The sequence below is a fragment of the Pinus tabuliformis genome, chromosome 1_1, assembly GCF_031772625.1.
Source record: "Pinus tabuliformis cultivar Carrire ecotype Pingquan chromosome 1_1, CPIR1, whole genome shotgun sequence".
Classification (NCBI taxonomy): Eukaryota; Viridiplantae; Streptophyta; class Pinopsida; order Pinales; family Pinaceae; genus Pinus; species Pinus tabuliformis.
In genome coordinates this window covers 519350824-519365870 of record NC_142297.1, presented here as the reverse complement: position 1 = coordinate 519365870, position 15047 = coordinate 519350824, and the positions used below count along the sequence as shown (strand labels likewise).

Below are 15047 nucleotides of genomic sequence, written 5' to 3'. Positions count from 1 at the left end.
AGTCACCTTCAGCCCTCAACAGGTTCAACGTGGTCATATCAACGCGAGAGCGATCCAGAGAGCTGTGGAATGATTGGTCAGATACTTCTTCAACCCTGTTAATCCCGCGCACCTGAATTGTTATCTGAAAACTGTTAGAAAACAATATGGACATACTTGCAGAGCTAAACAGTATTAACAATATACTTTCAAAATTTTCAGAACATTTCTGTGAATATAACTTTGAAAATTAGATTCAAACGCGTACACTTGGTTGGATAAACGCATTATGAAAAATGTTGTCATTGCGGCGCCAAAGACGACGAGGACATTTAGGAAGTTCCTTTTCAGCTAAAGTTCTGCCCAAGTCCCTGAGGTGATTGTGCATTCTTATACGGTTTTGACTGTCGATCTGCACAATACACTTTTCCTCTAGGTTCTGAAGATTCACACTTCCTTCCCATCTAGACCCATCCCATACGTTTATGGCCTGATCTTTATCTTCTTCTATTAAGAAACAGGCAATATCTAAGAATACCTCTTTTTCCTGTGGGTCAAGACGGTCGTAGCTAATCTTAAGACTGTCTTGTATTTCCCGGGGAAGTACTAAATCTGATATTTTCCGCAATTGGCCTTCCCAATACTTTAAATCTTTTGTAGAAAGATGAGACCCAAGCACTTCGAGAGACAAAGGCAATCCATCACACGCATCCAAAAACTTTGTAACCACTTCATTAAATCCAGCACGGGGTTGAGCCTCCTGAAAGGCATGCATCACTGTTTTCTCAAAATCTTGTAGCTTTTCAGCCAAGCCAGTTGGATATTTAGCCACATCCAATTGTTGTTTTCTAACATTTTCCTCCACCCGTTGAAGTACGCTATCCAAGAGTTTGCCTTCGTAACTGATTATTCACAGCAAAACCAAACATAAGTACTAAAAACCTCGTTTATCAATACAATTAAACTATTAGGAACAATAAGACTAACTCCAAACCGCTTAATAGTGAAACCGCAGACAATGCGTTTTTCCAATCTGCAATTTTTTCTTGTGGGTATCTCCCTTTCTTTACATGACCTTGCAAGGCTTCAGCATAAACTCCATTGTTGCGGGGGGAGCACCCAAGGCATCTCAAGATTTGACCCAACAGCCCAGGTTGGCCGTCATCCGTCCTGATCCGCAGAGCACAAGGATCAATATTATAAAAGATTGGAATAATTGTAGTTTTTCTTTTCTGCATCTGATTGCGCATCTCCACGAGCTCATTAAGGCACCATTTTGATTGGGCATATCTTGGAGTAAATATTGCTATATGAACATCGGCGGTTTGAGAATCTATGCTTTCTCCTACCCGCATTTCGTCGCGGTCCAGAAAGGCGCTGAATCGACGGTCACCGAGACGCCGGTAGAGTTGACTGGCCAAGGAATTCTTCACATCTTCCCCGTGGTGATTTATAAACATCTCGTAATTGTAAGTGGAATTTGAATTGGTGCTGGGACATACATCCATGGAAGTGCGCGCAGAGGAGGAGGGATCGAATGATTGATGAGGAATGTTTGTTGAATCGACCATTAATTAAAGGGATAGATACACACAAATAAGATGATGAAAATTTAGATAGTGTAACAATAAAAATAAATTAATTTCTTAACTAAAAAAAATATATGTTGATAAATAATTTTATAACTGTGTCTGCTAGATGACAATAAGGTTTTGGGGACGACTCTCCACCCAACCGTAGGCTCAATTGTGCAAGGATTCTGCTACCACTGGCCACCCTCGAGCCCCGTACTAGCAAGTGACTCCTAAGTCTTAGTATACCATTCTCCTTTCATAGAATCTCGTAATGATGGAATACCTCCCATCCTCCTCACCATCTATTAAATAGAACAAACATTAGAAGGGGAACCACATGCACACACTCCATGTGTCTACATGCAACTTTTTTTTAGCTTTCTTGTTTTATTTCTTTACTTTTCTTTTGATTTTTAGCTTTCTTATTTTATTTCCTTCTTTTTGATAGTTTTCTTGTTTTATTTCTATTTATTTTTATTTAGAGATTTAATATGGTTATTACTATTTTTATTTTTATTATTTTTATTTATTTTCTTTGTATATATTTTTAATATCATTTATTATTTAACATTTATGATTTATTATTATTTATTATTAAGTGATTTATTTATTATTATTATTCATTATTTCTATTATTAATTATTATTTTTGTATTATTTCTATTATTTATTATTTATTATTTATTATGAAGGGGAGGGATATTACATACTCTCCCATTTTAAGGAACTTCGTCCCGAAGTTAAATTTTAATATTTATTATTAACGGGAGGGATATTACAGATAGGCAGATAGAGCAGAAGAAATAATTTCTTGTCTCATCGATCTAACGCACACCGAAGTGGTACCTTCCAAACCAGTTCTATCCTTTGTGTACTCGTCCCCTTCTTACTTGTAGATGTAGAGACTATGTAAAGCACTGAAACTGGGTTAGACTAGTAACATGCATTTTCTATTTCTCTCTTCCCGTGGCTTGTGTCTGTAATGCGCATTTGACAAATTTTATGTCTGTTATGACCATGCTAAATGGCCAACAACCCACCTGGTCCCTATCAAATTGGCATTTTTATCTTCGTTGTAATCAAAGTCAAGTCGCCAATTATCTACCTGTTAGGTCAAGAAGTGGTGAGTTAATTTTCTATTAAATATGAAAATATTTATTTAATGATTAAAATTTGGAAGTTCAATGTTATTGAATTATAAATTATTTGTTATATATATATATATCTATATATATATATATATATTATAGAATGGGAAGGGAGTTTTTAGATTATATGTGATGCGTTTAAAACTTGTGTAACCTTCTTTTTTTTGTCATCCCCAGTAAATATTGTTATGTGAATTGTTTTTTAAATTAATCCAAATTGTAAAACGATGACCAGATAGAAAGTGGATATGGATTCGAAGTATATGGATGTCAAGCTAGTTGGGAATGGTCGGGAAAATAATCAAACTTTCAATAATGTAATTGATTCTAATCTATATCTTTGTTTAATTAAAAAGTAAATGTACAAGGCATTTAAATCTGCATATGCGTGTGAGAAAAAAGACAAGCCATCTTGCTAGTGTGAGAGGATGTTGGCTTTGGTCAACACGCAATCCTATTGGAAGTGCGCAAATAGAGTGTTGGTGAAAAATTTACATGAGGACTAGGGTTTGGCCTCAGTTTGCCAAAAAAAAAGAGGTTATTATAATCTAGTTTTTCGCTGGTATTTTTACTCTTTTTGTACAAAACGAGCGTCTCATCCAAGGCGAGCCAGAACCAATGGAATAAATAAGGGATCCAGATAAGTGGGGAAAACTAAGCTTTGTCATACTATCATTTTTATCATTAATCATCTTACCATCCCACGTAACTACTTATTATCGAGACATACATTCATACAAGGAAAGACAAGCCAGAACTAGTGTTAGGCCCCTATACTACTAGTGTAACCCCTTATTGTTATTAGTACAACCCCCTTATTATATTGTTGTACTCATGTAGTCCCCATATTGTTATTATTGTGCCTCATAGAAGCCCACTATTGTTATTATTGTGCCCTTACATTATTATTGTTATGTCGGCTCTGACTATATTATGACCCTTAGACTCCTATATATAGAAAGGAGGTCTTGTCATTTGTATCATCCAAGAATTGTTCATTTATGTAACGTAAAGGAGGTTTCCTCCTCGAAGAGGTTCAATTCTAAGGCGTTGATCTATCTTTTCTATCTTTTTGTGAGCTGATTTCATAACATTTGGTATCAAAGTTTTGGATTCTAGGGTTTCGCTACTCCAAATAGGTCATCATGGAATTTTCGCTATAACTCTTTTTCTACGACATTTTAGAAGCTAACAAAAAAACCCATTTGAGACGAAGTCACGTTGAACCTCGGGACCAAATTTCAGAGCTTTTTACGTTATATTTGCGGAGATATGATCTAAGGGAGTTGGTCTTTTTTGCAGACAATTGAATTACATTCCAAACAGGTGACCTTGGGAAAATCGTCATAACTTTTTTTTTGAGCATCATATTGCAATTTCATAAGAAGTTACAGAAAGAGGATGGATTGTAGTTTCATGTGTATATATTTTTAGACCCGAAGGTCAAAACAGTGACATGTGGCACCTCATACAAGTTCGCTCTTCTGAAAAGGTATATAATCAGGTCATCTTGGGAGATTGTGCATAACTCTTTCTTGGAGAATCTAAATTCGATCAGACTGGTAGCATTGGAAAGAGGACATAGAGGGCTACTGTAGGTCGCGATTTCAGAACTAGAAGATTCGAAATTACAAAGTTACAGTTGTTTCAAGATCGAGCTCCTAAAATCAAGAAAAAATGAGATGAGGAAGTTTGATGGCAAGGATCCAGTAAATTGGACACTACAGATCGAGAAATATTTTAATCTACATGGTGTACCATTGTTACAAAAGGTATGTATTGCATCTAATTATTTAGAACCGAATCAATTTTTATGGTATAAAGGGCTTTGTTCTCATAAACCACTTGTCACATGGTCAATTTTCACGGAGGAAATGATAGCACATTATGAGGATACAAAGAGAAACTCCTCCTTTAGCCAATTGATAAGTCTCAAACAAAAGGGTTCAATGGAAAAGCACATTGAGGACTTTAAAAAATTGAATAGAAGGGTAAATTATATTCCAGAGAAGCAAATGGATTGATGTCTTCATAGGGACTTTAAAGGATAACGTTCAACATGAGGTTCGTTTTTGGGAACCTGATTCATTGGAGGAGGCATTTGAGTTGGCAAGAAAAATTGAAAGCGGAATTATGGAAACAAGGAATCCCACCACTCATGACTATAATTATGGAATTGTTTCTTCTTCTAGCCTTCCACAACCTACAAGGCTTACACCACAACAATTGGAAGAAAAAAGAGAAAAATGGCTTTGTTACAATTGTGATAGAAAATGCACTAAAGGTCATAAGTGTGCTGAGAAGAAATTATTTTACATAGAGTATGAAGAGGAGGAAGAAAAGGATCAAGAAACATCAAAATAAGAGGATATACACCAGGACTCAACCCCCGAGAAACAATAAATGAATCCAACCATATCTTGTAAAGCATTGGCAAGAATTACCACTCAAACTTTCAAGATAGAAGGACATATCAAGAAGAAAAAGGTTCAAGAAGTGAAAGATCACTTCGAGAAAGAAGAAATGAATCCAACCATACCTTGTAATGCATTGGCCAGAATTACTACTCCTCAAACTCTTAAGATAGAAAGACATATCAAGAAGAAAAAGGTTCAAGAAGTGAAAGATCATATCGAGAAAGAAGAAATTAATCCAACCATATCTTGTAATGCATTGGCTGGAATTACCACTCCTCAAACTATCAATATAGAAGGACATATCCAGAAGAAAAATGTTCAAGAAGTGAAAGATCACATCAAGCATCAAGAAATGAATCTGACCATATCTTGTAGAGCATTGGAAGAAATTACCACTCCTCAAACTCTTAAGATAGGACATATCAAGAAGAAAAAGGTTCAAGCAGTGAAAGATCACATCAAGCATCAACAACAAGTTCTCCAACTTTTAAAGGATAATGCCACTTTGGTGTAGAATCGAATGAAACAACAGGTATATCAACATCGCAGTGAAATTTTTTTGATGTAGGTGATTGGGTATTTTTACGGCGACATCTTAAGAAAGCTATTTATGAGAAGGAAATGTTGGCAATACTACATGCACTTAAGAAATGGCGACCTTACCCAATGGGAAGACACTTCAAGGTAAAAATGGATCATGATAGTCTTAAATACTTTTTAGAACAAATATTATCTTTAAAAGAAGAGAAAAAATGGGTCACAAATATGTTGGGTTATGATTTTGACATCATCTATAGAAAAGGGAAGAGAATTTTTGTTGTAGATGCACTCTAAAAAAAAATGAAGATGTGGAAGCATTGTTTTGTGCTATTTCTATTATCCAACTAGATTGATAAACGAAGCAAGGGATGAATGGAAGAAGGACAAATAAGTGTTGCCACTCATTCAAAAGTTGCAGAATATTCCAATTCAAACAATATTGCCAGAACTTGAAGAGGAAGGAAAAATCAAATTGGAACCTGGAGCAGTCAAAGAAGGAAGAACCCGACAGCTATGAAATCGATCAATTTCAGAGTATCTCATCAAGTGGAAGAACTTACCTGCCGAATATTCCACATGGGAGGACAAGAATTTTATACAGAAGCATCAAGAACTACTCAAGCGTTGAGGACAAAACGTTTTGAAGGAGAGGGGCATGTTAGGCCCCTATACTACTAGTGTAACCCCTTATTGTTATTATTACAACCCCCTTATTATATTGTTGTACCCATGTAGTCCCCATATTGTTATTATTTTGCCCCATAGAAGCCCACTATTGTTATTATTGTGCCCTTACATTATTATTTTTATGTCGGCTCGGATTATATTATGACCCCTTAGACTCCTATATATAGAAAGGAGGTCTTGTCATTTGTATCATCCAAGAATTGTTCATTTATGTAATGTAAAGGATGTTGCCCCCTCGAAGAGGCTGAATTCTAAGGCATTGATCTATCTTTTTTATCTTTTTGTGAGTTGGTTTCATAACAACTAGTGGAATAAATAAGGGATCCAAGATCAGTGGGGAAAACTAAGCCTGTCATACTATCATTTTCATCATTAATCATCTTACCATCCCACGTAATTACTTATTATCGAGACATACATTCATAAGAGGAAAGACATAAACATCATATACTTAAAAGAGATATGAAATTTTAAAAAGGGTCATGCAAACATTGAACCAAGAATACAAAATTTCCCCATAACACCTTTTCTTATTAATATAGCCCAATCATTACATTGAGGATCCAAACAACCTTGCCTGATCTTCTTAGATCAAACCACATTACTCCAGGCGTTATAAACCATATACAAGTATCAAAACTCTATGCAGATTACAAAATCCTACACATTACACTAGGGGTTATAAACCATATACAAGAATGAAAGCTCTACGCAGATTACAGAATCCTACAGGAAATTGCCATCAATGATGGAAAACATGTATAACAAAGGTTATATCTTTTGATCGATTGATTCCTTCATTCATATTCATGCGTGATTTGTTTCTCTACATCTTCTTTTATAGACTCACTCGCTTGATCTTGTCCTTGTGATGGTTCTTTGATCCCGCCTTTGATCTGGTCCACTTTGACAAAATATTGGTACCTTTTTCCTTTTTCATCTTGGTTCTTTCAAAATTAATCCAACTTTCCTGCTTCCGTGGGTCTGTTTTCATGTTTTTTCGGCTGCTCAGGTCCCAATATTTAGTTTACTATCACATTTAGTTTTCTGGTGATCTTCTTCTGGTGGCTTTATCCATTCATCCTCCACAACTATTCTACAAGCCTATTTTCCACATTTCTCCAAAAAATGAAGGACCTTACAAGCCTTGACCACAATCTATTTACTCGCCCTCGAGTCAATTTACTGCTAGTGCCTCTCATCCTTGATCTGTGAGCGCTTCATTACTTACAATTGTTCCTCCTTCAAAAGAAGGACCCAACTCTGGTATTGTCTTCAACACATCATGTTTGAAACTTGTGTAGGTGGAAACAATAACATTCCATGTTTCTAACATAACAAAGACTTGGCCCACAAACTATGCAGTGACTCTCAGCATTAAGCTCAGTGGACTGGGATTGGATAATCTCCTAAATTTTTCCATCCACATTCGTAGTGAGAGGCTTCAAGGTGAAAAGGTGACGTTTTGTGATGAGACGAAGGTCACGAATTACTCACTTGGTGACCTATGAGGTGTCTTCCATCTGGTTGATTTCAACATCCAACACATCTACTTGCGCCAATAACTCCTTCTGTTCTTCCACATCGAAGTGCTCATAGCCTGAGCAAAGAGTTGATTGACATTTTCCTTAAGCGGTTACGTTGATTCTTCCTGGCAAGAACACCACTCCAGTTAGAGACTTGACTGAAAATACCCTGAGAGTCATTCATAAACTGTGGAAGGGTCTCTTTTACTTCCAATGCTACAACGATTTCTTGAGCAATTTACTCACGATACTGGGTAGATTGATCTGGGAGTGCCTCGGAAATTTTACTAATAGTATCCTATAATTCTTGATTCTACGCAACCAACTTCAAGCAAGTCGCTTCAACAAAGTCACAACATTCGGCACGGGAATAGGCGGAAAATTCTTCAAGTTGTTCATCAATAAACTCAGCAAGGGTGGGCCACATAGACTAAAATTTGATACTCTTATCTAAAATCTACTACTCCAACTGGGATTTCTCTTCCCGCAACTGATCATGCTCACTTGTAACCATGGAAAATTGTTGTTGACGTTGATCACATTTTCCAGAAAGGTTTTACAGCATGATTCCACATGAACTAGACGGTCTTCGAGATGTGTAGCATAAGGTTGAATGAATTGAAACAATTGTAGAATAGAACATGTGTGAAGATCATCGGCCAAGAGGGTATCTAACAGTGGAAACCTAGCGTGCAAAGTTTTTCCATTGGCAATTGATTTTTCTGACTGGCCCTGTGGAGTCGAATCTTGGTCCTGAATATGATCCTTATAGATATCTTGGCAGAGTTTTAACATAACAGGTGTTGGTAGAAGAGGAACAATGTCTTGCTGTTGCACAATGAAGGAAAGGACTTGCCGACAATTTTCAGGGTTACAAATGAAGGTAGCGACCTGCTCAACTGAAAGGGTGGAACTGGGTGGTGATGAAGGGGCAAACAATGTGGGAACACACAGCTCAAGAACTGGTGGCAGTGGTGGTGGAGGATGGGTAGCAGACGAAGGTGGGACAACAAGAGTGACGATGACTGGTTCAATGTCCATCTCAGTGGTATCGTCAAAACTGGTATCAGAATCAGGTCAGTCAGAAATGGTTTCTTCAGAAGTCTTTGGTGATGAATTGGGGTTAGAATGTGGTGAATGGGGTTGATCTTCAGTGACGAGTATGACGGGTTGATCAGTAGTTGTAGTACACTCATCTGTGATATCAATGAGGCTAGATATTGTGGATTTGGGATGTTTATGGGGCTGACGAGGGGAAAGTTGTATGGGGTTGGTGAACTAAGGAAGAGTGGAAGAAATGGTTGGTGGCGCAGCAGACACAGGTGTAATACCATGAATAGTAGTAGCTTGATGAACCAGGGAACCTACCTCTATCCAAGTCATGTGTGCCAAAGATATACATTCCTACACCTTCTTCGGTAGTGGTTGGAGGTCTTCATCAGTGTTAACATATCATTTCTGAGATGAAGATGGGGCATCCTCAGTAGAGTCCTTAGGGCGCATAACATCAAATGAATATAGAGCCTCACCATCCTGCAACATGGCTATGATCTCAAGCCATGAAAGGACCTCATTATAGAAGGTGTTCTCATTGAGATAGAATGGTGATTTTTGCATCCAGAAGGTTGCAGGATTGACAGTGAGCAGATGAACATAGGAGTTGGTGTGACTGATTCCAAACCATATTTGATTGGCATAATAGTCAAGTAGCGGAAGAAGCACTCTAGAAACATTGCAGGTGATGGCGACCATTTTGTTGTACCAGTGATCAAAGGTAGGCTCATTAATGTCTTGATTTGTTGGATCTTCAGTACTATGCTAGGGGGCACAAGCATAAGCGATTAAATCATCATTCACAATAAGGGATAGATCTCTTCCTTTAGCCAAGAACCATTTGATCATAGCGAGAGGAATAAGAAAATACCCAAAAATAAAACAGGTTGCACTTGCATGAACATCTTCGCCAACTTCAAATAACTCGTTAAGTATGTAGTTGAACCAATTTAGTTGTTCCCCTTTCACAAAGGCCTCTAAAACAGAGATGGTGTTGAGTGAGCATTCCCCCCTTGTATACTGTCGTGTGAGCTTGACGGTGATAATATGACAAGAAACCTTGATTGATTGATTATTGATCAATTTAATGACTTCCCCTCGACCCTTCCTTGAGTGCCATATTTGGTATAGAGGTTATTCGTACCATATTTCTTTCCCAGTTTAGAAACCTTCAGGAATGCTATAGCAACATCAGAGCCATATGTAGACAATCCTATGAGCCTGTGAATACCATGGACATGGATTAAATATTATTTATCCAACCACAACAAACCTCCATGAAGTCGGATGATCAAGAACTTAGGCATCTCATGTCCTCTCATGTGGTACCAAAAAAGACAATTCACGCAAGATTAACACAAATGACTGCTACAACGGGAGGAAGTCAGTTTTGATTTTAAGAGAGAAGCGGGAACTGGGTCTCACATTCGGTTCCATGAAGACATTTGTGTGAAGGGAAGGGAAGCGAACATGGTCTGATAGGTCATTATTTACCAGGGTAACTTTATTATACTTCCCGAGGAGATCATCAGTGGTATGAATACAAGACTCTATAGGATATAGGGAAATGACAGTTTTAGATGGGCGACCCATAGCAGTAGCATGATTGTTGGCTTGGTGGGGCCTGACCCAGGTTCAGACTTAATTATCCAAACAAATTCCTATATTATTGGCCCTTTCGGCAACAGCCCATGGAGCACAGACTCAGGTCTCACCGAAAGCAGTATGGGGGGATGTTGGAACCAAGTTTTCGCACCCTTGATATGTCCGAGGTGTCGCTTGAGTCCAACTGTGAATCAGATTCATGCAGGTCCCTTCATGCTCTCTCCTGATCTGCGATATCTTTTCTATCGATTACAATCACCCTCGCACAGCCCTAACCAGGGGCTGAGGTGCTTTCGCGCCGCTAAGGTAGCGATCTACGCATTTTTCCTAAGTTCCACTGCAAACTTTACTTATCTTCTTTTAACTGTTAACTAACTTTGTGTAAACAGATATTTATCTTATATTTGCTTATTCAACACATGCATATAAGTCCACGCAGGAAATAAATAGTAAATGTGCAATTCATACCAAATATACTTCAATGCATAAATTAGGAAAAAGATACACAAAATGGTAAGAAACTTCTCTTTATTACTTCTTCAATTGGTTACAGACTCAACTCACCCTGTGCACTCAGTTGCATGGGTCTGCACACTCAGCTGTGGACTACTAAGCCTCTGCACACTCAGTTGTAGGGCCTCCTCCTACCGTATGACCCAAAGACTCTACTTTTCACTTAGACTTCTATTCCATCAAAATCATCTGTCCATTCTATTCTATATTTTTACAACTTAGAAACTCGCTCTATTTATACAATCCCATGGTCCGTGGACCATGGGTAGAACTCTCAAGCCAACATTACATTACAAAAGTAAGGGCGGACAACCCTATGACTCAATTACAACCTTCGCACTATGTGCCCATAAATCATGGAGTCTTTACATTGGACTTAGTCAAAACTTGGACTTTAAGCCCCAAAACTTTCCTTAGGGGATCACACGCCCAACAAGACCCCAACACAAACATCATGACTCGCCCTTGAGTCACTCTGTCGGTGCGGAGATCTTCGCGCAGAGACTTCCCAACTCTGCTCGGACTAATACAAGGTCGGCAGCGCGCAAAGCCATTGCTTGCAAAACTTTCTGCAACTAGTCAGATGGGCGGGCCACCTGTGTAAGGCTTCAATCGACTACCATTTACTTTTCTTGGGAAGAGTTCACCATTTAGTTTCACCAAATGCACCGCGCCACCATCTGTGACTTCCTTAATAACATATGGTCCCATCCAATGCATTTTGAGTTTCCCCGGGAATTTATCGAACTTGCTGTCGTATAACAACACCAAATCATTTACCTTAAACGTGTGCAACTTGATATGTCGATCATGCCATGTATTTTCACGCTGCTTTTGTACCTGCTGATGAAATCTTGCCAAAAACTATTGTTCTTCGAGTTCTTCATGTTGCGCGAGCCTCTCCTCCAAGTCTCCGTGGTGTGTCATACCTGTGAGCGCCGCTATGCGCAGACTAGGCACGATATATTCCATCGGCATTACGGCTTCCACTCCATAAACCACCCTGAAAGGCGTTTGTCCCATTAGTTTCTTGCACGTCACCCTATAAGCCCATAGGAATGCTGGTATGCGTAGGTCCCAATCACTTCGCTGCTCATTACATACCTTGTTCAGTGCTTTGCATACATCATTAAAGGCTTCCACATGGATACCAGTTTGTGCGCTTGTTCTTTCCACGCTCTGTCATTCCAACTTGAGGATTTGGTCATGCATTTGCCCCCCCAACACATATTTATTGACCGTATTTCCCCTCGCGAAGTTCATGTGCATCTGTGCAGGTTGTTTACCATATGCCTGTACCCACCTGGACATATTCACGCGCGGACTATCCTGGTCATGTCATCTGCGCATCATCCTTCTACATGTGCGCCAGTCATCAAAGTTTCCTTTGTGCGTACCCCACCACCTCGCGGGCGTAGCACGCAGTACCCAATTCAAGGCTTCGAAATGTTGTTTCTTCGGCATCTCTCTCTCAAATTTGTCCAAGAAAGCATCTACCTCACCTAATCCATCATAAGTATGCAGATCTCTCATCTTCCTTAATATGCATCGTAGTGATCTCGTCATCATATTACAGTTAAGTGTGGTTACCTCATGCAACCTGTTCTGCCATCGCTCTATCTCCTCATCCGAATTTGAAGTACAGGAGCTTTTGCGCTCCCATGAAATCTGTGTCTGCAGTGGGATTTACCTAGTCTTGTTCTCATGCAGTTATCTTATAGATGTAGTCTAAGTCATTGTCACTTTCATAGTCACGCACTGGCTCAGTGTAGTGCAATCCCTCAGCAGGGTCCAAAGGTATCACTACGCGCAGAGACTTCTTCTCAAAAATCATCTTATGCTTCTTTAGGTTAATCACCCATTCATGTAAGTGGCCCAATCAATTCCCAAGAGCGCGGGGTAGGAATTGTTGTCATCAACAATCTCTATCACCTCAAAATCGGCTAGTGCGCTCGCTCCTTCAATATCCACCGTGATTCCCTACAATCTCCCCAGGGGAATTATCTTCTATTGGTTTGCCATGTGCAACTGGATAGGAGACCACTACAGCGTTGGCTTCCTCATGCGTTCGCACGTCTCCTTCGGGAGAACGTTCACGTCCGATCGTAAATCCAGAATTACTTGGTCCATCTCGTATTCCCCAATCTGCGCGGTTAACCTTATTTCTCTTCCTGTTCTAGTCTTATGTTTTCCAATCTTTTGGACTACATGTGGCTCCCCTGTCACAGTCCCAGCGCATCTGTTAATGAGTTCCTGTAATCCCTTGACCGCCTTACTGTCGCGTAGTAGCTTCATATATGTTTCCTTGAACATCGTGAGCATTGATGGGTCCATTTCCAGCTTCAGTCTATCTTTGCTTCCTGAAGTGGAGGCATCAACGAAACTCTTCTTAGCTTCCATAAAAGTTTCTCAAGCGCACTCCAAATCAAACTCTGCTTCCTTCGCCGAAGCCTTGTGAACCCAAGTACTTTCTTCGAGTTGTTTGCCTTTATCATCTCCCATCGTAATTCCACTTCAGAGCACAATATTCACATTAGGTTCTTCCTCGCGCGGCTCAGACCTCATCATTTGCAGGTTCTGAGTCAGGGGAGGTTGTAGCGCTCCCTTGTCGCGTATCCTAGCTATCAGCGTTAGGACAATCTTTTGTCTCATGATCGAATAAGGTATAGTACAAACATGATGGACGCATTGGATTCGTACAATCGCGAGCATAATGCCCTGGCCCCCCGCAATTGTAGCATATCAGTTGTCCGCGACCTCTCCCAGGTCCTCCTCCACCTCGGCCTCGTTCGCACCCCTGGAATCCAGTTTGCGCCATCCCTGCACCCTGGTCTAAGGGTCGTGTTTCGCCTGAACCCTATAGGAAGGAGTTCTATCTTTCATTAGATCATAACTTCTACATGTGCGCTCATCGTGTCCTAATGATCTACAGAAATTACAAAACAACTGTTGCGAGTTCTCTGTGTACTTTTGCAACAAATGGCAGTTGTCTGTAGCATGCTTTCCTCCTATTTGACAAATCGCGCACCACAAAGCAGACGCCGTGCTTGGTCTTGCTTATGCTTCTGGTCTTAACGACATCACTCCTCATTCCACGAGGTAATTTGTGAATACCAGGCAATGTTCTTTATCATGACCCTGACCCTTGCATTTCACACACCACACCTCTTCACGCGCTTCTGGTCAGATTGTTCTATCCTATTTCAGACTCTGCATCTTGAGGCATAAGTTTTTCAACTACGCGTGGATCTGCCGAACTCCCAGTTAGGATCCTGTATTGGGGTCTCATGCAGCCTCATCGTGATCTCTAAAGCTTCTTCCTGAGTTGTTAATCTTTGCTGTGACAGCATGTTCCTCAAATGTGGCGATAGCGATGCTACAAACCATTCGCGGTGTTCTCCATCTGTCAGAGTCATGTTAGCTTCGCAAATCGTGCACTTCAGCCTCTGATCCAGCTCCCAAGGAGTCTCGCCTGGTAGCATCATGATCTCTTTGAACCCAATGATCGACTGTGCTTCTAACTTCGGCCTGCTAAACTCCCTAGTTAGCGCAGCTTGGATAACTACGATTCCCACATTCGGATTATAACTTGAGTGCTTGATGTACTAGGTCAGCGCGCGATACTGCAGAGCGCTAACCAATGTCGCTTTCTTGATAGCATCATCTGTGACTCCCTGCACTTCCCATACACCTTTTACAATGAACCAAAACAAGTCTGGATCTTCATTTCCCACTCCCTTCAACACAGGCAACTTTATTGAGATCGCCATGTCAAAACACGGTGGTGGCGAAGGTGGTACGGGCAAAGACGGACGTGATGACGGTGAAACTTGTGGTGGTGTGGGTGGGGGTGGTATGCGCGGAGTCCTCTACCTTATCAAATGGATCACACTTCATGGAGATACCTTCGCGAGCTCTTCGTCGTCCCCTCACGGAGGTGAAATCAAGGGGTTAGTATCTAGTTCTGCACTTCCTTTGTTTCTATAAATTCTCCCACTTCGCGTAG

At 40.0% G+C, this 15047-nt stretch overlaps 1 protein-coding gene across 1 annotated transcript; it reads right to left on the bottom strand.

Moving 5' to 3' along the window:
• Positions 1 to 235: 235 nt before the first annotated feature.
• On the bottom strand, positions 236 to 1487 carry LOC149214068 (disease resistance protein L6-like). The gene is made up of 2 exons (XM_089389288.1): positions 967 to 1487; positions 236 to 881 (listed from the first exon to the last, which is right to left on the bottom strand). Exons 1-2 carry the CDS (start codon positions 1485 to 1487, stop codon positions 236 to 238), a joined length of 1167 nt encoding a protein of 388 aa, XP_089245414.1.
• Positions 1488 to 15047: the final 13560 nt, after the last annotated feature.

Excerpts from the sequence above, each read along its gene's own strand:
- LOC149214068 (XM_089389288.1), bottom strand. The coding sequence starts at position 1,487 with ATGGATGTATGTCCCAGCACCAATTCAAATTCCACTTACAATTACGAG. Across the intron at positions 882-966 it reads TCACTATTAAGCGGTTTGGA|TTACGAAGGCAAACTCTTGG; the intron begins GTTAGTCTTATT and ends GTGAATAATCAG.